The sequence below is a fragment of the Eriocheir sinensis genome, chromosome 59 (assembly GCF_024679095.1).
Source record: "Eriocheir sinensis breed Jianghai 21 chromosome 59, ASM2467909v1, whole genome shotgun sequence".
Classification (NCBI taxonomy): domain Eukaryota; kingdom Metazoa; phylum Arthropoda; class Malacostraca; order Decapoda; family Varunidae; genus Eriocheir; species Eriocheir sinensis.
In genome coordinates this window covers 10,212,744-10,236,450 of record NC_066567.1, presented here as the reverse complement: position 1 = coordinate 10,236,450, position 23,707 = coordinate 10,212,744, and the positions used below count along the sequence as shown (strand labels likewise).

The window sequence follows — 23,707 nt, the reverse complement described above, 5'->3', positions numbered from 1 at the left end:
TTGTGTATAAAAAACGTAAGACTTGACAGGTATGGTTCTGACGGACTCACGCAGGGTGCACGAGGTACCCCCCCCCCCCCACACACACACACACATACACACACTAACCGTAACAGTAACCGTTACTCAGCACGCTCACATGATTTTAAATGTGGCGTGTACGATATGTTTCAAATTGTTTAAAACAAACATATTAAAAAAAAAAAACATCGCAAGCGGAGAAAAAACGTAAGATTTTCAAGTTACGCCGTAAGGCTTGAAAATCACCGAAATTACGTAAGACTTACGCAAAAAACGTAAGACTTGACAGGTAAGGAGGGTAGAGAAACACCATTTTTATTAAAAAGTTGACTGAGTCGATGAGTCGATTTCGCACGATTGTTAGTGCAGGGACGATGGCTTGTTTTAAGAGTAGACTGGATAGCCACATGGACGAAGACGACAGGTGGCAGTGAGGTGTGGGTGCAGTAAGGTGGGGTACTGGATGCGTGCCTAGTACCGCCGGTATAACGAGGATCAAGCCTCTACCTGTAACCCCTGTAACTACACCTCACCCACCGTGAGTAGTGGGGGGGATTCTGGAGCTGCCCTGTGTAGGCCACCCGGCCTCTTGCAGTTTCCCTATGTTCTTATGTTTTTATGTTCTTATGTTCTTATAGTTGCAGACAAACAGGCAGACGTACAGCTGAATATATAGGAAGATATAAAGAAAATTAGTTATATAGATAGGCAAAATAAAAGGAAATTCAGTGGAAAACTAAAACTTCAATGTAAGGAAAGATAAACAAACAACAGACGAGCACAAAAAAACAAACATTAAATTATATAGAAAAAAAAGAAGGTCAAGTAAAAGAAAATGGAGAAGTAACAAGAAAATTCAAAGCCATGCACCTGTCTCCCTCCAACAGGTGGGTCGGATTCCAGGTCTGCGCTCAACGTTATGGCGGCGAGACGCGTTTTGCGAGCTCCTCCACGCCTCACGTCTGGTTCCCACTATTCGCAGCCTCTCCCCCCCATGCTACGCCCTCCCTGCCCACGCCCACCACCTCTCAGCCGCCGCCCACGCCCTCCCAGACTCCTTCATGTGGGTGATAAAGGGCGCGCATGCAGGGACAGGCGTGGAGGTGGTAAATAATAAGAGACTGATGGACATGCTGAGAGATAAGCGGTAAGATATTGTGTGTGTGTGTGTGTAGGGGGGGGGGGGTAGGGATGACGTAGAAACAAACAAACATGCACACAAACACTTACAAACAAATGAACAGACTTAAAACAAATGAACAGACGCACAAACAGACTTATAAACAAATGAACAGACGCACAAACACTTACAAACAAATGAACAGACGCACAAACAGACTTAAAACAAATGAACAGACGCACAAACAGACTTATAAACAAATGAACAGACGCACAAACACTTACAAACAAATGAACAGACGCACAAACAGACTTACAAACAAATTAACAGACGCACAAACACATACAAACAAATGAACAGACGCACAAACAGACTTACAAGCAAATGAACAGACGCACAAACAGACTTACAAACAAATTAACAGACGCACAAGCAGACTTACAAACAAATGAACAGACGCACAAACAGACTTACAAACAAATGAACAGACGCACAAACAGACTTACAAACAAGTGAACAGACGCACAAACAGACTTACAAACAAATGAACAGACGCACAAACAGACTTACAAACAAATGAAAAGACTTACAAACAGACTTACAAACAAATGAAAAGACGCACAAACAGACTTACAAACAAATGAACAGACGTACAAACAGACTTACAAACAGACTTACAAACAAATGAACAGACGTACAAACAGACTTACAAACAAATGAACAGACGTACAAACAGACTTACAAACAGACTTACAAACAAATGAACAGACGTACAAACAGACTTACAAACAGACTTACAAACCGTTAAACAGACGTACAAACAGACGCACAAACAGACTTACAAACAGACTTACAAACCGTTAAACAGACGTACAAACAGACGTACAAACAGACTTACAAACAGACTTACAAACAGTTAAACAGACGTACAAACAGACGCACAAACAGACTTACAAACAGTTAAACAGACGCACAAACAGACGCACAAACAGACTTACAAACAGTTAAACAGACGCACAAACAGACTTACAAACAATTAAACAGACGTACAAACAGGCGCATAAACAGACTTACAAACAATTAAACAGACGTACAAACAGACGCACAAACAGACTTACAAACAATTAAACAGACGCACAAAGAGACGCACAAACAGACTTACAAATAGTTCAACAGACGCACAAACAGACGCACAAACAATTAAACAGCTTGCAAACAGACGCACAAACAAACATACAAATAGTTAAAGAGACGTACAAACACTTACAAACAAATAAACAGACGAACGAACAGACGCACAAACGAATAAACAGACCAACGAACAGACGCACAAACAAATAAACAGACGAACGAACAGACGCACAAACAAATAAACAGACCAACGAACAGACGCACAAACAAATAAACAGACGAACGAACAGACACACAAACAAATAAACAGACCAACGAACAGACGCACAAACAAATCAACAGACCAACGAACAGACGCACAAACAAATAAACAGACCAACGAACAGACGCACAAACAAATAAACAGACCAACGAACAGACGCACAAACAAATAAACAGACCAACGAACAGACGCACAAACAAATAAACAGACGAACGAACAGACACACAAACAAATAAACAGACCAACGAACAGACGCACAAACAAATAAACAGACCAACAAACAAACGCTCAAACAAATAAACAGACCAACGAACAGACGCACAAACAAATCAACAGACCAACGAACAGACGCACAAACAAATCAACAGACCAACGAACAGACGCACAAACAAATCAACAGACCAACGAACAGACGCACAAACAAATAAACAGACCAACGAACAGACGCACAAACAAATAAACAGACCAACGAACAGACGCACAAACAAATAAACAGACCAACGAACAGACGCACAAACAAATAAACAGACCAACGAACAGACGCACAAACAAATAAACAGACCAACAAACAGACACTCAAACAAATGAACAGACGTACGAACAGACGCACAAACCAACACACAGACAAACAAACACATAACCTGACGCACAGATGTGTAAAAAGACAAACATTCAAAGGTGCTCACCCTTCTCCATGTGTGCGCCTTTTCCTTTCTTCGCCCACCTTTCCGGCCTCCCGTTATCCCGTCTCCTCTTCCCCCACAGGCTGGGCGTGGGGCAGGTGGTGCAGGCACACTGGGGGCCGCCGCTAGAGGTGCTGGGGGCGGCGGTGTGTGTGCGCGTGTACCTGCTGCTCACCTCCCTCCAGCCTCTTCGAGCACACCTCCACACTCACGCAGAGGTCACCTTCCGCGCCCCTGCTAACAGAGGATACGCAAAGGTGAACTGTGCTAATGCACCTATTCAAATGAACTGCTTGAGTAACACTGTGAATATTGATAGCAATGATGATGATGATGATGATAATAATAATAATAATAATAATAATAATAATAATAATAACAATAATAATAATAATGATAATAATGATAATAATAATAATAATAATAATAATAATAATAATAATAATAATAATAATGATAATAAAAACAATGATAAAATAAAAATAATAATAATGATAATATTGATAAATAAATAAATAAATAAGCTCTTCTTCTTTACTGTTCAACTTCTACTTTTCCTTCCCGCTGGAGAATGCCTGTACATACAACCTGCGCCTCAGAAGGGTGACCGCTCCAATCCTTCAAACTACCGTCCTATATACCTTTTGAAACAATACTCAACAGGAAAGTTCATAAGCATCTATCCCCTTCTGACCTATTTGATCGCCAATATGGGTTCCACAAGGGGCGTTCTACTGGTGACCTTGCCTTCCTAACTAACATCTGGTCATCCTCTCTTAGCGGTTTCCGTGAAGATTTTGCTGTTGCCTTAGACAACTTAAAAGCTTTTGACAGAGCCTGGCACAAACTTTTGCTTTCTAACTGCCTTCTAACGGCTTTAGTCCCTCTGTACTTTAATTTTTAGTTTCAGGCTGGTCTGTCTTCGTTGTGGTAGACGGTCACGGTTCTAATCCTAAACCTATCAACAGTGGTATTCTTCTTGGCTCTGTTCTATCTCCCACTCTCTTTCTCTTGTTCTTAATGTTCTTTCCAGAATAAACTGTCCTATCTACTTATATGCCTATAACTGTACTCCGTACTACTCAACATCTTTTAAGTGAAAACCCTCCCTACAAGAAATACATGACTCAAGACTAGACACTGCAGAACACTTGGTCTCTTACCTTGCTTACATTTCCGTATGGGGCAGAAGGAATTTCCTGTCCTTCAACGCCTCAAAACTCAGTTTCTCCACTTGACAACACAACACAATCTTCCAAACACCTATCCTCTATTCTTCGACAACACTCAGCTGTCACATTCTCGGCCTATTCTTAACCCAAAATCTTAACTGAAAACTTCATATCTTCTCTCTTGCTAAATCAGCTTCGAGATTAGGCGTTTTGTATCGTCTCCATCATTTTTTCCCCTTCTCCCAAATGCTATCCATCTACTGTACAGGGGCCTTGTCCGCCCTCGTATAGGTAATACATCTCAAGTGTGGGGAGCCCACTCACACTGCTCATTTGGACAGGGTGGAGTCAAAGACTCTTCGTCCAATTAACTCTCCTCCTCTTACTGCGGCGATCATGTTTCTTCAAGACCCCTCTAAGCGAATTAATGAGAAGAAAATCATCACTCAGGCAAACCATTATATTATATCTATCAATGCATTTGTGATCAGTTTATGTATCCTCTATTTTGGGGCGTTTATGTCAAGGCAATAATTTGGCCCGTCGCTGGTACGCGGTTAATTAAAGCCCTCTGTAATTTTGCCTCATTTTCTATCTACTACATATATTTTCGTGCTTACTGCTCTTCTGAACTTATAAACAATAATCATAAAAAATAATAAAATTAATAATAATAATAATAACAATAAAAATAACAGTAATAATGATAGAATCAATAAATATTGCCATAATATAATGGATAAAAAAGAGAGGCAGATATATAGAAAGATTGGTAAAAAATAGAGCGATAGACAGATAGATTCATAGATTGATCGAGAGATAGGTAGTTTAGGGGGCCGGTGGCTGAGTGGTCAGCGTACGGGCGCGGTGTCCTGGAAGTCCCGGTGTGGCGTCGAATCTCTATAGAGAGACACGCCAGATAGTCCTCGTCGACAGACCGACCTGGTGGGCTAGCCTGACGCCAGCCGACAGAGTCGGTCTGTCGGCACCTTCCACCTCCCTTTCATGTGCCTTTGGTTCCTCCTAATAGGGACGTATGCGCTTGACCCTGGGGGCTCCAGATTTATAGCCCGGGTCACCACCCTTGAGGGTAGTGACAGATATTAAAAAAAAGAACTCCGTCCGTTTGTCTAAAAGTGTCCTAAATTTAACTGCGCATTCACGGGCTTTGCTATTTTGTCCATTTCCTTTACAGCACTGTCCTTTAATAGACTGATAGGTAGTTTAGGGGGGCGGTGGCTGAGTGGTCAGCTTGTCTTTGATCTTATGATTGTCCTTCTGTCTCTTCAGAGTTCTTTTCTGATTAAAGGTCAGGTTCATGGGAGAATGGAGAGTATCCCATAGACACGACCTTGAATCAGACGAGAACTCTCAGGAGACAGAAGGATAATCATAAGATAAAAGATAATTTTATTATAAGATTATGAGCCATTAAAAGGCAGTGCAGTGATTGATAGCCCGAGCAGGCGCAGCTCAATAGGCGCACCTAACATTACCAAATGTGGGGTACAAACTTGGCGGAGGGACTGTTTTTTGGGCGCCATTAAAGGTAATGGCTAAAGAGTAGCTTAGCCGGATATTTTGTTTTTATTTATTAATGATCCACGAGACATCCTAGAGGTAAATCAAAGTATGTGCTTATCTTTGTATTCATTCATACACACACTGGTAACATTTCTGTGGAGTCTGATTCACTTATTAGAGTGAAATTCTATTGTGATAAACAGTCACAAATTCGTGTCACTAGTAAAAATGAAACTAGTAATTTAAGTTTTGCCACCATGAAATATACACAAATAGATAAATATGAAAGCTCACGAAGTCACAATAAGTGACATCACCTGCTTTGCGCAGTAAAAGTATGCTATTTTAGGTATCTGACACCCGCAATATGGCAGGCTGCTGCTGCCTCGGCCACAGATTATTGCCAGATTGTCGTACTCAGCCGATTATATTTCCCGACTTCCTGTCCCAAAACTGTCCTTTGGGCTCCTAAAACGAAACTAATTTATAGTTATCGTTAAAAGAGTAAGCCCCTGATGTTTCTTGGCAATAGTAAGGCGTCAAAAACCGTTAAATACTGTGCTCTGAGTACGACAATCTGGCAACGGTAGCTATACGTATTTTCATATTATTGTTCTGTTGTTTATTGAATGTTGTGTTCAAGAAAAAGAATACTCATAATTTTAGTTAGTTTTTGGTTATAAGGATTCTTTACGAAATACTAGTATAACATTACCTTCTTTAAATTAGGAAACGTCCTGAATCCTGGATTGGCTATGGCATTGTTAGGTGTGCCTATTTGGGCAACTTCTCGCCAAAGAACGGAATTCGACGCCACACCGGGTTCAAGCCACGCCCGTCGCTACACGCAGACAATTTTCAATCATCGCCGAGTGTCTTAAAATTACCTGGCCTCCATGTTGTCCTGAAGACCACCTATCAACCCGGACTCTAGCGAAACTCTCTCCAGTGGAGTAAACAAGAGTTCCGGGGTAGCAGCGTAAGTCAAACAAGATGGCGCCATTATAAATACTTGCCTGTACTATATACAAACGGGCTGGGACCGACCAGCAGGACCCATCAAGATAGGCCACCGGTGCAGAGCGTAATATATATATATATATATATATATATATATATATATATATATATATATATATATATATATATATATATATATATACACACACACACACACACACACACACACACACACACACACACACACACACACACACATATATATATATATATATATATATATATATATATATATATATATATATATATATATATATATATATATATATATATATAGTTTGGTAGGAAGGTAGATGGCTAGATAAATATATGTATATGTAAATATATAGAGATAAATATATTATTCTATAATGAAATGATGAGATAGGCAAACAAATATATGCAGGTAATGAAGGAAAAAGATAATGGTATTATTTTAGGTGTAATAAATATATTCAGAATTAAACATTTACCTCATAATCATCCTTTTACCACTTCCATTTTTAGCCTACTCATTCTATAAACAATGTAATTTCATTCTCCACCTACTGTTCATTTCATACCTTCCCTTCCCATCCATTTTTCACACTAATATTACCCTGTTCTCCTCTTCAAATTTCTCCATTCATCCATTTCGTCTTTTCTCATCCTAATATCATTCTCCTTTAATCCTGCTTTTCTCCCCTTGACAGATCCCCGGGCGGGAGTGGACGTGGGCAGCTCTGGCCTCGTGGGTAGGGCGGGAGGGCGGGGAGGCGGCGATTCGGGCGCTGACCACCAACACAGAGGCATTGCTGACCACCCTCGCACTAGTTGCTGACCTGTTGCTGCCCGCCAAGGTGTCTGCCCTCAGGAGAGCCCCGCGACGATATAGGTAAGGGGACGGGGAGGAAGGGAAGAAGGTACAGGAAGAGGGGAGGAAAGGATGGATCTGTGGAGGAAAGCGGCAAGGAAGAAACACGGAAGAAAGGCGGTGTCAGTGTTCGCAGGTGAAAGGGATGCAGTGTAGATTCAAGGTTACTCTGGCGTAAGAAAACTGGACAGCACTTGGTTGAGTTTGAGTAGAAGTCGAGAATAGGTGGGTGGAGGAAAATATATACATATTTTTTTTAAATCAAAGGATGCGGCTCAAGGGCAACAAAAAGAGTACAAAAAAAGCCCGCTACTCGCCGCTCCCACAAAAGTAAAAGGTAAAGAGTAGCCAAAAGAGAGGTCAATTTCGGTTGGAGAGGTGTCTTGATAAACTCTTCTTGAAAGAGGTCAAGTCATAGGCAGGAGGAAATACAGACGAAGGAAGACTGTTCCAGAGTTTACCAGTGAAAGGGATGAAAGAATGGAGATGCTGGTTAACTCTTGCATAATGGATTTGGACAGTATAGGGATGAGCATGAGAAGAAAGTCGTGTGCAGCGAGGCCGTGGGAGGGGGGGAGGCTGCAGGCATGCAGTTAGCAAGTTCAGAAGAGCAGTTAGCATGAAAATATCGATAGAAGATAGAAAAATGAAGCAACATGGCGGCGAAATTTAAGAGGTAGAAGACTGTCAGTAAGAGGAGGAGAGCTGATGAGACGAAGAGCCTTAGACTCCACTCTGTCCAGAAGAGCTGTGTGAGTGGAGCCCCCTCACACGTGAGATGCATACTCCATACGAGGGCGGACAAGGCCCCTATATATGGAAAGCATCTGTGCGGGGGAGAAGAACTGGCAGAGACGATACAGAACGCCCAACTCCGAGGAAGCTGATTTAGTAAAACAGTAGATGTGAAGTTTCCAGTTGAGATTTTGAGCTAAGGATAGACCGAGGATATTTAGTGTTGAAGAAGGTGACAGCTGGGTGTTGTCGAAGAATAGGGGATAGGTGTTTGGAAGATTGTGTCGAGTTGACAGGTGGAGCAACTGGGTTTTTGAGGCATTGAAGGACACAAGGTTCCTTTTACCCCAATCGGAAATGATAGCAAGGTCTGAGGTTAAGCGTTCTGCAGCCTCCAGTCTGGAATCTTGTAATTCCTGTTGAGATGGTCTTCTGTTGAAAGAAGTTAAATAATGCAGAGTGGAGTCGTCAGCGTATGAGTGGATAGGACAGTTTGTTATGGAAAGAAGATAATTGATGAATAACAGGAAGAGAGTGAGGGATAGGACAGAGCCCTGTGGAACACCACTGTTGATAGGTTTAGGGGAAGAACAGTGACCGTCTACCACAGCAGAGATAGAACAGCCGGAAAGGAAACTGGAGATAAAGAAACAGAGAGAGGGATAAAATCCGAAAGAGGGCAATTTAGAAAGCAAAGACTTGTGCCGGACTCAATCGAAAGCTTCAATATGTCTAGCCCAACTGAGAAAGTTTCACCGAAACGGCTAAGAGAGGATGACCAAGAGTCAGTTAAGAGAGCAAGAAGATCGTCAGTAGAACGCCCCTTGCGGAATCCATACTGGCGATCAGATAGATGGTCAGAAGTGGATAGGTGTTTTTGAATCTTCTGGTTAAGGATTGATTCAAAAGCTTTAGATAGACAGGAAAGTAAACCTATAGGGCGGTAGTTAGAGGGATTGGATCGATCACCCTTCTTAGGCACAGGCTGTATGAAGGCAAACTTCCAGCAGGAAGGAAAGGTAGATGTTGACAGGCAGAAGCGAAAGAGTTTGACCAGGCAGGGTGTCAGCACGGAGGCACAGATTTTAAGTACAATAGGAGGCACTCCATCAGGTCCATAAGCCCTCTGAGAGTTGAGGCCAGAAAGGGCATAGAAAACATCATTCTTAAGAATCTTAATAACAAGCATAAAGGAGTCAGAGGGGGGATGAGTAGGAGGAATATGCCCAGAATCGTCCAGGGTGGAGTTTTTACAGAAAGTTTGAGAGAAGAGTTCAGCCTTAGAGATAGATGAGACGGCGGTGCTGCCGTCAGGGTTAAGGAGAGGAGGGAAAGATGAAGAAGTGAAATTGGAGGAGATATTTTTGGCTAGGTGCCAAAAGTCACGGGAAGAATTAGAAAAAGCAAGGTTTTGACATTTTCTATTTATGAAAGATGTTTTGGTAAGTCGAAGAATAGATTTGGTACGATTCCGGGCCGAAATTTAATTAAATATCATGGTTAGCAGGAGTACGAAGGCTCTGGTATCTTTTGTGAGCTGCCTCTCTATCTTTGACAGCACGAGAACAAGCGTGATTGAACCAAGGCTTTTTAGCATGAGGAGTAGAGAAAGTACGTGGAATGTATGCCTCCATTCCAGAGACAATCACCTCTGTGATGCGCTGGGCACACACAGAGGGGTCTCTATCCTGGAAGCAGTAGTCATTCCACGGGAAATCGGAAAAGTACATCATCAGGTCGTCCCACCGAGCTGAAGCAAAATGCCAGAAGCATCCCCTCTTCGGTGGGTCCAGAGGATGTACAGGAGCGATAAGACAGGATACAGAAATAAGGTTGTGATCGGAGGAGCCCAACGGAGAGAACAGTTTGACAGAGTAAGCAGAAGGGTTAGAGGTAAGGAAGAGGTCTAGTATGTTGGGCCGGTCTCCAATGAGGTCGGGAATACGTGTAGGGTGCTGAACCGACTGCTCTAAGTCGTTGAGGAGAACAAAGTTGTAGGCTTGTTCACTACACTGGTCAGTGAAAGAGGATGAAAGCCAAAGCTGGTGGTGAACATTGAAATCACCTAGGATGGAGATTTCAGCGAAGGGAGAGGGGGTCAAGATGTGCTCCACTTTAGAGTTGAAGTAGTCAAGGAATTTTACATAGTTAGTAGAGTTAGGCGAGAGATAAACAGCACAGATGTATTTAGTAATAGAATGACAATGAAGTCTTAGCCAGATGGTGGAAAATTCAGAAAAGTCAAGATCGTGGGCACGAGAGCAAGTGATGTCGTTGCGCACGTAGGCGCAACATCCAGCTTTGGATTGAAATTTAGGATAGAGATAGTAGAAGGGAGCACAGTAGAGATTGCTGTCAGTAGCCTCAAAGACCTGTGTTTCGATGAGGAAGAGAAGGTGAGGTTTAGAGGAGGAGAGATGGTGTTCCACAAAATGAAAATTAGAACGAAGACCGCGAATGTTGCAGAAATTGATAAGAAAGAGGTTCGAGGAGTTATCAAGACACCTCTCAGGTAGGCAGCCAGAAGGGGAGTCCTCCCTGGGGGAATTTGTGATCTTCCCCCTGGCGGGGACTCCGAGGCAGGGTGAAGGTGCGTCATTTTGAATTCTGAATTTTGGGAAAAGGTGTGTATGTTGTGTGAGTGTAGTGTAATGAGGATAGAGAGAGGATCTGTCTTTAGAGAGCATGCTGAACTACTCTCTGGTGTTGATGAGACAATAGGGAAACGGTTAGTGAGGACATGGGAAGGGTCTTTGGAGGGCTTCAGCACCCTCCTCACTTCCCATATATATCTCACCGGGAGTGGCTTGCGCCCGTTTTGGTAGGTGTCTTCCTACCTCCTCCAGCCAGAACAGAAAGAAATACAAAATACAGGCATGTCCAATATTTACAAGTGGAAGTTAAGGAAGAGTGCTTGTTAACTCATGGATTAGGAAGTTCGACAGCCCAGTGATATGCTTGAGTTCAGTTTTGTATGGAGTGAGTCCGTGGACGGGGTACAGGCATACAGTTAGCAGATTCAGTTGAATGATTTAGGCTGAAAATAGCTATAAAAGAACAAGGGAAGCAAAAGTGCAGTGGAATTTAGGAGGCTGAAGAGTCGGCAAGGGAAATAGAGTGGATGAGTTAAAATGATCTTTTACTTCTCACCAACCCTCTTTCCGTAGGTGCGAGGGTTGCTACCACTTAATGGCTGTGGATCTAGTCTATAACTCCACCTTCTACCCTGTCATCGTGGGAGTGGACGGACAGCCGGACCTCTCGCCGCCCACCCCTGCCCACCCTGCCCTCGCCGCTGTAAGAGAGAAAGTGGTGCGTGACCTGCTGACGCTGCTGACGAGGAACAAGCAGGTGGCGGGGCAGGTACTGGAGGCACTGACGGAGGCGGCTGACAATGTGGGTACGTGGCGGTGGTGATGGTGATGAAGGTGATGGTGGTAATGGTAGGGATGGTGATGGTAATGGTGATGGTGATAGTGGTTACAACAGTGATAGTGGTTGTGGAGGGTGGAGGTGGTAGAGGTGTTGGTGGTGATGGAGGTAATGGTGATGGTGGTGATGAAGTTGGTGGTGGTGGTGGTGATGTTAATGGTGATAGAGATATAGGTAAATGTGTGTGTGTGTGTGTGTGTGTGTGTGTGTGTGTGTGTGTGTGTGTGTGTGTATCCTTTTTTTTATGCAAAGGAAACAATCTCTTTTCTACCTTTCTCCCCTTAGGAGTGGTGGGGCTGGACTGCCTCATCTCCCACGAGCTGTGCCTCACCCCGGCAGACCTTGAGTATCTCCTCCAAACACGCCGAGAAAACGAAAACCCGGGACACTGGGAGCCGACTTCTCTTGCATTGGAGAAAACGAATATACTGGAACAAGAAGGTAGAGCAGGGAGAGAAGGTATGAAGAGGGGTGTTTATAAGGGAGGTGAAGGCGGAGGAGGATCTGATAAGGAGGACAATATGAAGGAAATGGTGTATGAAGAACGGACGTTTCCAAATTATGAACAACCGAATATATTCAGTGATGAAGAAGGGAACGATAAAGAAAAGAAGCCTGGTGAGAAGGAAGGTGAGGGCCGGAAAGTCTTGCATACCCTAAATAAAGAGGGAAGCAGGGAAGAAATGCAGGATTATGAGGGGAAAACTGATGCTGAAGAGGGGAAAATAACGAAGCAGAAAGCTAACCCTGATAATGCTGGGGGTGAGAGAGGTGCCGGTGCTGATGGCGGTGGTGTCGGTGGAGGCTTTGTGATGACCTACCCGTCCCCTGTGGGTCACCTCTACGACCAGGTGCGTAACGGGTGGTGAGATGATGGAGAGGATAGTGATTCTGATGATGGCGATTGTTAGTTTTTGTTTGCTTCATATAGTTCTTTTAGATTTTTTAATTATGTTTGTCTGTCTGTCTGATTGTCCACGTCTGTCTTTCAGTCTCTCTCTCTCTCTCTCTCTCTCGCTCCACTCGATATTCTGCGTTCATTTTCCTACTTCCTTCTTATTTTTCTTTATTTTTTCTTCTTTTCTTTCTTTTTCCTTTCTCTTCTTCTTATTTTTCTTTTTCTTCTTCTTCTTCTTCTTCTTCTTCTTCTTCTTTTTCTTCTTCTTCATTTTCTTTTTCATTTTCTTCTTCTTCTTCTTCTTCTTCTTCTTCTTCTTCTTCTTCTTCTTCTTCTTCTTCTTCGTCTTCGTTCTCTTCTTCTTCATCTTCTTCTTCTTCTTCGTCTTCTACTTCTTCTTCTTGAGTTGGTTTGCAGTTCAAAATATTCGGAGTAATCGCCATTACTGAACTTTTTCAGGTACTTGAAGACTTGAAAAGACGCCTACGAGGGGATATGATTCAAGTCTTCAAGGACCTGAAAAAGTTCCATAACGTCGATTACTCCAAATTCTTTGAACTGCAAACCAACTCAAAAACTAGAAATAACACTTTACCCATTCAGTCGAGTCGATGTAACACAGACATTGGAAGGAGTTTCTTTTCAAACCGAGTCACCATCTGCCACTGGAACAATCTTCCCTCAGAAACAGTAAATGCGAATACTATCAACTCCTTCAAATATCGAATCGACCATCATTTCGTTGTGTCAGGAGTAAACTGAATACCGAGGTGCTTTCATCTGCTCCCCAGGTCCCAGGTGGCTGTTGTGCAGATTAATTCACCAAAGCGGGCAACCTCGTAATGAGTCAATAGGCTTTCTGTTGCCTGCATTTCAATTTTTCCATGTTTCTACGTGTCCATGTTTATTCATATTCTTTTTTCTCCTGTTCCTTTTCCTCCTCCTTCTCTCTCATACTCCTTCTCCAGGCAATCAACGACCTCTACCAGGCAGTCTCCAGTTACCATCTCTCTCTCTCTCTCTCTCTCTCTCTCTCTCTCTCTCTCTCTCTCTCTCTCTCTCTCTCTCTCTCTCTCTCTCTCTCTCTCTCTCTCTCTCTCTCTCTCTCTCTCTCTCTCTCTCTCTCTCTCTCTCTCTCTCTCTCTCTCTCTCTCTCTCTCTCTCTCTCTCTCTCTCTCTCTCTCTCTCTCTCTCTCTCTCTCTCTCTCTCTCTCTCTCTCTCTCTCTCTCTCTCTCTCTCTCTCTCTCTCTCTCTCTCTCTCTCTCTCTCTCTCTCTCTCTCTCTCTCTCTCTCTCTTTCTGTTATGTAATTCAGAACTCAGTAACTCAGAACTTAAGGTTTTGTAATATAATGTTCTATATGATGGAGAGTATTTCATATAGGTTTGACATTATTCATATTTCCTTTTACTTAATATATTATAATTATTATTGTCACCATTATTTTTGTTCATATTTCTTGTTTTTGTTGTTTTTGTTATTATTATTACTAATATTAATACTTTCATTATTATTATTATTATTATTATTATTATTATTATTATTATTATTATTATTATTATTATTATTATTATTATTATTATTATTATTTACTTATTTTTTTATTATTAATATAATTATTATTTTTATTGTAATGCGCCAATTCATTACAATTTATATAATCATATCTTGTATATTGAAATACAAGACTCCTCCCCTCCTCTCTCCTCCTCCTCCTTCTCTTCCTCCTCTTCCTCCTCCTCCTCCTCCTCCTACTTCTCCCTCTACTACTACTACTACTACTACTACTACTACTACTACTACTACGTAAACTGCAATTACTCTTCTTCTTCTTCCTCCTCCTCCTCCTCCTCCTCCTCCTCCTCCTCCTCCTCCTCCTCCTTTTCTTCTTCTTCCTCTTTCTCCTCCTTCTCCTCCTCCTCAGCAGACTGCAAAATTATCCAGAGAGACCTGGACCAGATCACTCAGTGGTCAGAAAAATGGCAGATGTCCTTCAACACTACCAAATGTAAAGTAATGCATATAGGATCAAGAAATAGCAACCACACATACTACATGGGTGGCGAACCACTACATGTAGTGCAAGCGGAAAGAGACCTCGGGGTCACTATCAGCAGTGACTTGAAACAAACAAAACACTGCAAGTCCGCCTGTAAGAAAGCCAATACTATGCTCGTTCATAGCGAGGAACTTCGAATACAAGACGCCGGGAGTTATGTTATCCTTGTATAATTCGCTGGTAAGGCCCCATCAGGAATACGCCGTGCAATTCTTGTCTCCAAATTACAGGAAAAACATTGAATTATTTGAGAGAGTACAGCGACGTGCTACGAAGATGATACCATCATTGAGGACGAAACCTTACGAAGAGCGACTGGAGCGACTCAACCTTTTCACGTTGGAAAAGAGACTACTGCAGGGAGACATGATACAACTCTTTAAGTACCTGAACAAGCTCAGCAATATTGATCACTACAAACTCTTCACGCTACAAACTAACCCAAGGACAAGAAACAGTGGAAAAACAATTCAAGCAAAGCGATGCAATACCGACATCGGCAGGAGTTATTTCTCGAATTGAGGTGTTCGGCACTGGAACAGCCTTCCTGCAGAAGTAGTTAGCGCAGAGATAATCAACTCCTTCAAGAAACGCATTGATCGACACTTTGCTGCATCGGGAGTGAACTGAATGTGTCCAAGAGTAGGTACACAAGTGCTTTAACCCTTCCCGCAAGCCACTCCTGTGGCTGACGGATTGATTAAATCACTGAAAGCAGGCAGACTTGTAATGAGCCAGCAGGCTTTCTGCTGCCTGCTCGTCCATGTTTCCATGTTTCCTCCTCGTCTTCCTCCTCCTCTTCCTCCTCCTCTTCCTCCTTCTCCTCCTCCTTCTCCTCCTGGGGTGAAGTTTTTTCACCTTAGGGAACTAGACGCCCCTGCCTTACATAGTTTCAGATCACCCTTGGACAAGGTGTAATACCTGATCTGTCTCCCGTGCCAGGGTCATGGTGAAGCCTCTGGGCAGCATCAGTAGTGGATTAGACTGCAGGCAGAGGATCTCTTCATGAGACAATGGCTGGAGTTCCAGTTAGCTGGACCGATCCTAATTATTTAGGCCTGCGGTGTAGAGGAATGTGGCGCCCACTACACTAAAAAGCCTCCCTGGGAGCCAGTTGTCAGTGTGAACTCCCCGTCCCTTCCCTCTAACGACGGAACTCCCATCCCTATTCTGCATAGCAGCTGGTTCTTGTTCTTTTCTCCTGAAAGAGATGTCTTCCGTGGGCCTTATGAGGTTGTACCTCCTGGGTTCTGGGTGGAGTTTCTGAGGGTTTTTCTAATACTCGAGGAAAATTTCAGCTTTTTAGTCGCTCTGGAAGGGCGTATGATACTCTCTAGAGTTGGGGGAGAACACCTGGTGACAGGTGCTACTGGCCAGGCCTCGCAAGGGTCGCGGAGTTGTGTTAGACGACTCGGAAAGTGGAAACGAATTGCTGGTTCCTCTCCTCCCTTGCCAGCTTTGCTCTGGGTGACTACGCCGGCCCCGTTCTATGGGACAAAGCTTCGAGGACAATAGCTGAAAAGCGCCGGGTTGTGAAATTCTCTCTCGTGACCGAGGCTCAGGAAAAGCGATTGGCCTTTGAAGCGTTTTCAAGACCCTGTGAGAGCGAACTCCCAGTGTTGGAGGCTAATAACACAGCAGTATCTAACTTCCATGCACATTCTTTATCCAATTCAATATATGGTCACACTTTAAGTAATTTCGAGATCGCTTTTTGATATTAGCCCAAATTGTGAACCTACATCATTTTCTTACAATGCCTTCGACACTCCGTAAGTGTGACGTCTGTCCCGGACGATTTGCAGCTCAGAACTTCCAGTTGAGTAGAACTTGTCGCCTCTGTTCAAAGAGTAAGACTTAAGCATGCTGTGACCGGGTGGGGAGGCGGTGGCTGAGTGGTAGCTTGCCGGCGTCGTGTTCGGGAGATCCAGGAGGGACGTCGGTTCGAATCCTGGCCGGTACACAGCTGGGATTTTTCAGTCACCGCCGAGTGGCCTAAGACTACCCACATGCTGCCCTGAAGACCACCTATCAACCCGGATTCTAGATTACTTCTCCAAGGAGAGGCTCAAAGATGAGCTCCGGGGGGCAGTATGAGCCAATGCAAGATGGCGCCACTATAAACACTCGCCTGCGCCACAACGGTCTGGGCCGACCATCAGGCCACACCAGTGAGGAAGCCTAAAGGCGCAATAGGCTGCGATGTAAAAAAAAAAAAAAAATCATGCTCTTGAAAAGAATTTTGAAGCCCTTCAGGAATTTGTTGCGAGCAATGTGGCAGTGACTCCACCATCGATGGTGGAGAGGCCCTCCACCGAGACTGTGCCCCCTCTAAACGACCCTCCTGCTTCACGGGAGGACGAGTTACCTGCCTCACAGGTTAACTCCCAGCCTGCCTCACAGACTAACCCCCAGCCTGTCTCACAGGCTAACTCCCAGCCTGCCTCACAGGCAAACTCCCAACCTGCCTCACAGGCTAACTCCCAGCCTGCCTCACAGGCCATCCAACCTGCCTCACAGGCTAACTCCCAGCCTGCCTCACAGGCCATCTCCCAGCCTGCCCCACATAATGGCTCTCTTCCTGCTTCACAGGATGACGGGCTCCAACCTGTAAGGAATGGAGCCAAACCGAAGCAGGCAACGAAACATTTACTGACCCCCACTACCTTCAATAGGTTTCAAGTGTTGACAGACACCATGGAGGATGAGTTTGAGACTCGCCTAGTTGGGGAGTCCATGGTGCGTGGCCAGCTGGTTGAGTTCTGTGGTCGTTCAGCAAACGGCCGCAGAAAACGTTATTGTTATCCAGGTGCCAGACTGGACGACATCACTGCAGCGTGCGATGATGTCACGAGTAATGCCGACCGAAACACCCTCTTTGTCATTCACGGGGGCACAAATGACTTAAGGACAACCCGTTCTGAGGAGCTGCTTGAAAAATACCGCCGCATGATCAAGCAGTATAAACGAAAAACGGATGCCAGTAACATCATAATCTCAGGAATCCTCCCGAGGGTCGGTGGCGAATCTAGCTTTTAAAGTAAGGCCTTCACCACAAACAACAGACTTCAGTTCCTTTGCTCTCAAGAAAACGTCCAGTTCGCTAACTTGTGGAACAGTTTTTACTACGATTCGGACTTGTTCCTTGCCGATGGCATCCATTTAAACCCTGTTGGAGCAGCCCGTTTCGGGAGGCTGCTCTGTGACCAAGTGGCTCTTCGAAAACCAAAAAACGCCAAGGTGCGAACACCAGCAGCTCCACCGTGAGGGAGCACTCAACCCGTGCCACCCCCAACTCCAATAATATTAAAGCCTTCTATATAATCGCTCGTAGCCTACGTAACAAATTTGAAGACTTTAAAGCACTCGCAGCTACAAATCATTATCACATCATCGGAGTCACAAAATCTTGGATAGACACTTCAAATAGAGATTTCATTGCGGAATATAGATTACCGGGTTATACGATTTTTAGTCATGAAAGAGAGAACTGACAGGGTGGGGGCGTTATCTTATATATCCACAACTCTCTTCATCCAGTATCCGTGAAAACAGATATTATAACCAATGTGGACACGGTCTTCATTGAAATTAAAAATAAGTCTCGTAAAATAGTAGTTGGACTAATCTATAGACCGCCAGGGCAGACTCTTGATATCCACCACGCGTAAAGTGAATTATTATTAGAAACAAGTATCAGTTGCGAGGCAGTAATTGTGGGGGACATTATCTTGCCAGTGAAAAGATGGGGCGAACCGTTGAACTCTCATACAGGGCTCGACCTGTAGACAAATTTATTAGAAAAGATCTACACCAACACGTTCAAAAACCGACTCGGGAAAATAATATACTTGACCTTATCTTTTCAACGACAGCTGATCTAGTTAACGAAGTAAATGTTGGTCCAGTTTTTAGTTCTAGCGATCACCGAATAATCACATTCAGGATCAAGATGAAAGAAAGTAAAATAACTCCTAGTAAAGAAAAGGTGCCTGATTATCAGAGAGCGAATTTTGTAATGCTCCGATCAGTTCTAAATAATTCTGACTGGACTATAATTTCGACGGAAACAGATATTAATAAATCGTGGGAGGCCTTCACCACAATATTGAACAATGCCATAAGCATATGCGTACCCTATCGTAACAGACGTTCAACTTTTAAGAAGAAACCCAAATGGTGAAATAACGAAATTAAAAATAGCTTCTCTCTTAAAAAACGCGTATACAGTAGATATATATCAACTCAGAGTGAGGCTGACAAACTAGAGTTGGACAGTTCGCCGCGAAACCAAGAAATTAATAAAACAAAGCAAAAAAATCTTGAAGAATGTATAGCGGAAACAGGTAAATCTAATCCTAAAGAATTTTTTAGCTATGTAAATCATAAAAAGTCACTCACTTGTAGTATCAGACCGCTTGCAAATGATAATGGTAACCACACGAACGATGAAAATGAAATGGCTACAATCTTAAATAACTTTTTCGCATCCGTATTTACCGACAAAGATTGTTTATCACCTCAACCGCCGGAGGTTAGAAGGACCGAAAAGATTTTAAATGGCATGCTCATCGTAGAAAGTGACATTTTACGCACAATTGAAAACGGTGTCCCAAGAACTAACCCCCGGCAAAGGCCGAAACCACTACGGTCTTGGCCGATCCTCGCACGGCAAAACACGGTACCAGGACGGTACGTGCCCGATACGTGCCCGGCAAGTGCTCGGCATCGCACGGTTCACCCCGGTAAACACCTCGCTAAAGCAGCATCGCCTATATATTGGGCACCCTGGCCAAAGCACTGATAGCTGAGATGGGGTCAGGGTTGCCAGGTTTACTCAGGGACTTGATACCAAATACTTCAATTTTATATACCAGATTCTCTTTTTCAATACCAAACTGATAATGAAACATATATTCACCCCGAACGTTCCAACTTAGATGTGAAAATATTAAACTTTTAAATGCTAAAAAAAAAAAATAGTTGGTTACTGGGGAGCTTGAATTGTCTATGTACGTTTTTTTTTTTTTTTTTGGTGTATGTGTAAGGGGATGTTTAAGTGGAAGTATTCCTTTATTTTTTTTTTTTTATAGTTCAATACCAAATTTCATTCGTTTCAGTACCAAATTTGAGTCCAATACGAATCACAATGCTTCAATACCAAATGGCAACCGTGGCCTTCAAAGATTGCTCCCCCCCCCTATAGGAGGGTGCACGGGCCTTTGCCAAAGGCGGCCCGTAGCAGAGTGCCGACAGCCCGACTTTATGGGCGATCGAAATCTAGCCGACCAAGTCGGTCTGTTGACGAGGACTGGCGTGTCTCTGTACAATCCTGGTTCTAAGATTTATCCCTTTAAGGGAAGCGGGCCTTTGTATTAATTAATCATTTTAATTATTACAACCCTGGATAGGGTGGCCGGTTTTATATAAGCCTGGGCCAGTGAGTTGCCAGCTACTGCCAGCCAGTACAACGTCTTACCCTGCCAGGCGCATTCTTAGGGCACCATACTCACACCGTACTCGCACCGGCACATGCCGTGCGCATTCCTAGGGCACCGTACTCACACCGTGAGAACACCGGGGGGAGAAATTATGACCTGGTAAAGGCCGATACGCGTCCGGCAAGAGCCGGTACGTGCACGGTGCTTGCCCGGCAGAGACACGGTAATGAAGAACATTGTACGGTGTCGGCACGGTATCTCGTGATCAAAAATTCTGTCGGGCCGCTCTCGGATAAAGTTATTGTCGACTGCGGCTTTTTTGGCCGCTAGCTGGTGCGTGCCGGCGTGGAAAGATGTGCGCTCGTTGACCGCCGACCAGTGCCGATTTTTCCGTGGGCGTGCCGAAGTAACCCAATTCGGCGTGATTCGAGATGTACCGGGCGTTGGTGGGACAGGGCCTTAATCTAGCTAGCTGTTATCCCTTCTTCTCCAGCAGCAAGCACAGCGACAGCAATCAATAAGTCGTGGTTAATGATGGCCATATTTGTCAGGGAAAGGCGAAGCCGAAGGGAGAGATGGGTGGGGCGGGCCCTTCATCTATTCTATCCTGTCCTACCACACGTAGATTACTCTTGTAGTAGCGGTAGTAGACAGACACCCTCGCCATAGACCGCCAGGTCTTCTAATGTCTGTTCTTCCTATGTATTCTTATGTATTCCTTCTCCTCCTCTTCCTCCTCCTCCAAGTCCACCGGACCCGACGACTTGTACGACTTGTCACCCAGGCTGCTCAAGGAACTCAAGCAGCAAATCCTCAAGCCACTCACCGCCATCTACAATCTGTCACTACAACAAAACAAAGTCCCGAAAGACTGGAAACACGCGAACGTAACACCGATCTTCAAAAATCGTGGCCCTAAACTACAGACCAATCAACTTGACCTCAGTGGCGGGAAGACTCGTTAGGTTTCAGAGAGACAAAAATTTTTTTTCCTTGAAGACAACAACATTTTTCAAAATCTGCTCACGCTGCACCAATTTATTGGACTTCTTGCAAACCATTGTTATGGACTTCTTCCTGGGTCTATAGGCCTCTGGAAGGCTCCGGGAGGAGCGAGCAGGGGGGCGGGGACCAAGGCTCCGCCAGCGCCCCGCGGGGCCCGGGGCCAGGCGCCAGGCGGGAAGTGTTGCCAACTCGCACATATTTTTGCTACATGTTCATTCTTGTATGATCGAATATATACTGCAACGTTCTAGACCAGGGCTACTCAACTGGCGGCCCGCGGTCCGAATCCGGACCTTATGAGTGTTGTAACATATTTTTACTCCCTGAGAGCTGGTCCAGTGCTAATATTTAATGTTCTAGACTGTACTGTTCGGTATATATATATAGGAGAAGAGGGCGAGAAGAGTCAGTCCCAGTCACAGTAAGCTAGTGGCCAGTGAAGAGTCAAGAGTGAATTGTACTACTAAGGAAGAATATTAAACTACAGAAGCTGTGCAAGGTGTTTACATATCTCCCTCCCACGGAGTCTTGAGACGGCGGCACGGAACCCAAGTAATACGCCCGGCATAACATTGGCGTCAGGAGTGTAGGCATTTGTTTTTTCGCCATGGAGACTCGTTCCCAAGCTGCCCAGAGGGACGATGTGTTGATTGAACTCTTGGAAGCTTTGAGACTACAGGGGGAGAAACAAGAAAGAGCACACCAAGAACTCAAAGAACAGCTAGGAGATCGCTTCACGGGATTACAACAACAGCTACAAGCAGTACAAGATGGAAGTGAGTCAGTGCGAAGAGAAATGACTGATGTGACCACGAAGTTAGGACAACGCCTGATAGAAGTGGAGAAAGAACACACAAATCTTCAACAAGAGATGGCGGTGGTACGGGGGATGACACACAAAGAAATATTAGAAGTGCAGGGAAAGGTGAACCGTACTGAACAGGCTGTTTGTGACGTAAGTGACAGAGTGAAGGCCCTTGAAGACTGTTTGGCCGGAAACGGACAGCCAGTGCCTGCAGGGGCTAGTTGTACCCAAGATGCTTATCCTACGCGAGTCCGGGTAGTTTGAACCCTGTTACGCCTGAGTTTACCCCCGCGAGAAGTTCCGCCAGCCCCATGAGTTTACTGGGGTCGACTGTTAGAAAGAAACCTCAGGAGTTTGATGGCAAGGTCTCCTGGGAGGCTTACCGCGCTCAGTTTGAGCTGTTGGCAGCTCGGAATGGATGGGATGACCAAGAGTGCGCGGTTCAGCTGGCCACTAGCCTGAAAGGGGCGGCGCTGGAGGTCCTTGCTCAGCTCGACAATGCGACAAAAGGCAGCTACAGCGGGCTGGCACAGGCGCTGGAGCAACGATATGGGACCAAGCACCAGAACTAGCTCTTCAGGGTTAGGTTCAGAACCCGCAACAGGAGGCGCGGCGAGTCTCTTCAGGAACTCGCTCAGGACCTTGAAAGCATGGCGCACAAGGCACACCCAGGTGCCACACCTGACCTGCTGATGGTTTTGCTGCGTGATCAATTCATCGATGCCCTGGACAGCCCTCAACTGAAGATACAAGTGAAGCAAGCTAAGCCAACATTAATGCAGGAAGCTCTGGCACGTGCCATGGAGTTTGAGTCCCTTGTTAGGTCTAGCTTGTCAAGCTTCAGGGACGACTCGACTTCTGGCTTTAGGGCACGAAAGGGCGCTGTCAGCGACACAGACAGGTTCCAAGGAACGTGCTGATACTGCGAGAATATTGGGCACAAGGAGAACGAATGCTATAAGAAGGAGAAGGAATATGAAGGTGGCGCTAGGAAGAAGCCCAGGAAAAGATCCAAGTGCTGGACCAGTGGAGAAAAGGGGCACTGGAAGAATGAGTGTCGGAAAAATGTGCCCCCGGCGAGGGACCACCATTCGGGCGAGGAAAGAAGGAGAACTGGTTCACGGGGGCAACGACCAGTCTGTCCTGTACATGCCCCGAAGATATCAATGTGCAGGAGAACCACCATGACGAGCTGCCAAGTGGAGGGCAAGGTTGACGGAGTATTGTGGCCTCTGGTCGTCGACACAGGCTCGGAACGCACATTGGTGCGGCCTGACGTGGTGAGTCATCGTCGGCTTCCTAAGACGTCGCATCGACTGTGCGGAGTCACTGGACACTACGCAGAGCTCAGAGGCCCAGTGGATGTGAAGTTTGAGCTCGGAGGAAAGGAAGAGTTCCTTTCTGTCTACGTGGCTGATATGGACGACCCCTGCATCCTAGGTATGGATTATCTTGTCTCCTACAGGTGCGAACTGGACTTCCGCGCTAAGCAGCTGACTGTAGGAGGAAGGAGGGTACCACTGACGACTGTGAACAAAGGAGGGCCTGCCAGTGACGGTCAAGCGCA

At 44.8% G+C, this 23,707-nt stretch overlaps 1 protein-coding gene across 1 annotated transcript in view; it reads left to right on the top strand.

Moving 5' to 3' along the window:
• Positions 1–23,707, top strand: part of LOC126985194 (uncharacterized) — a 175,892-nt gene that overhangs the window by 97,392 nt on the left and 54,793 nt on the right. Inside the window, exons 6-11 of the mRNA XM_050839750.1 lie at positions 909–1,168; positions 3,300–3,474; positions 7,605–7,786; positions 11,668–11,900; positions 12,218–12,783; positions 13,799–13,822. Of these exons, the coding sequence (XP_050695707.1) occupies positions 909–1,168; positions 3,300–3,474; positions 7,605–7,786; positions 11,668–11,900; positions 12,218–12,783; positions 13,799–13,822 (1,440 nt within the window). The remainder of the gene's footprint in view (positions 1–908; positions 1,169–3,299; positions 3,475–7,604; positions 7,787–11,667; positions 11,901–12,217; positions 12,784–13,798; positions 13,823–23,707) is intronic.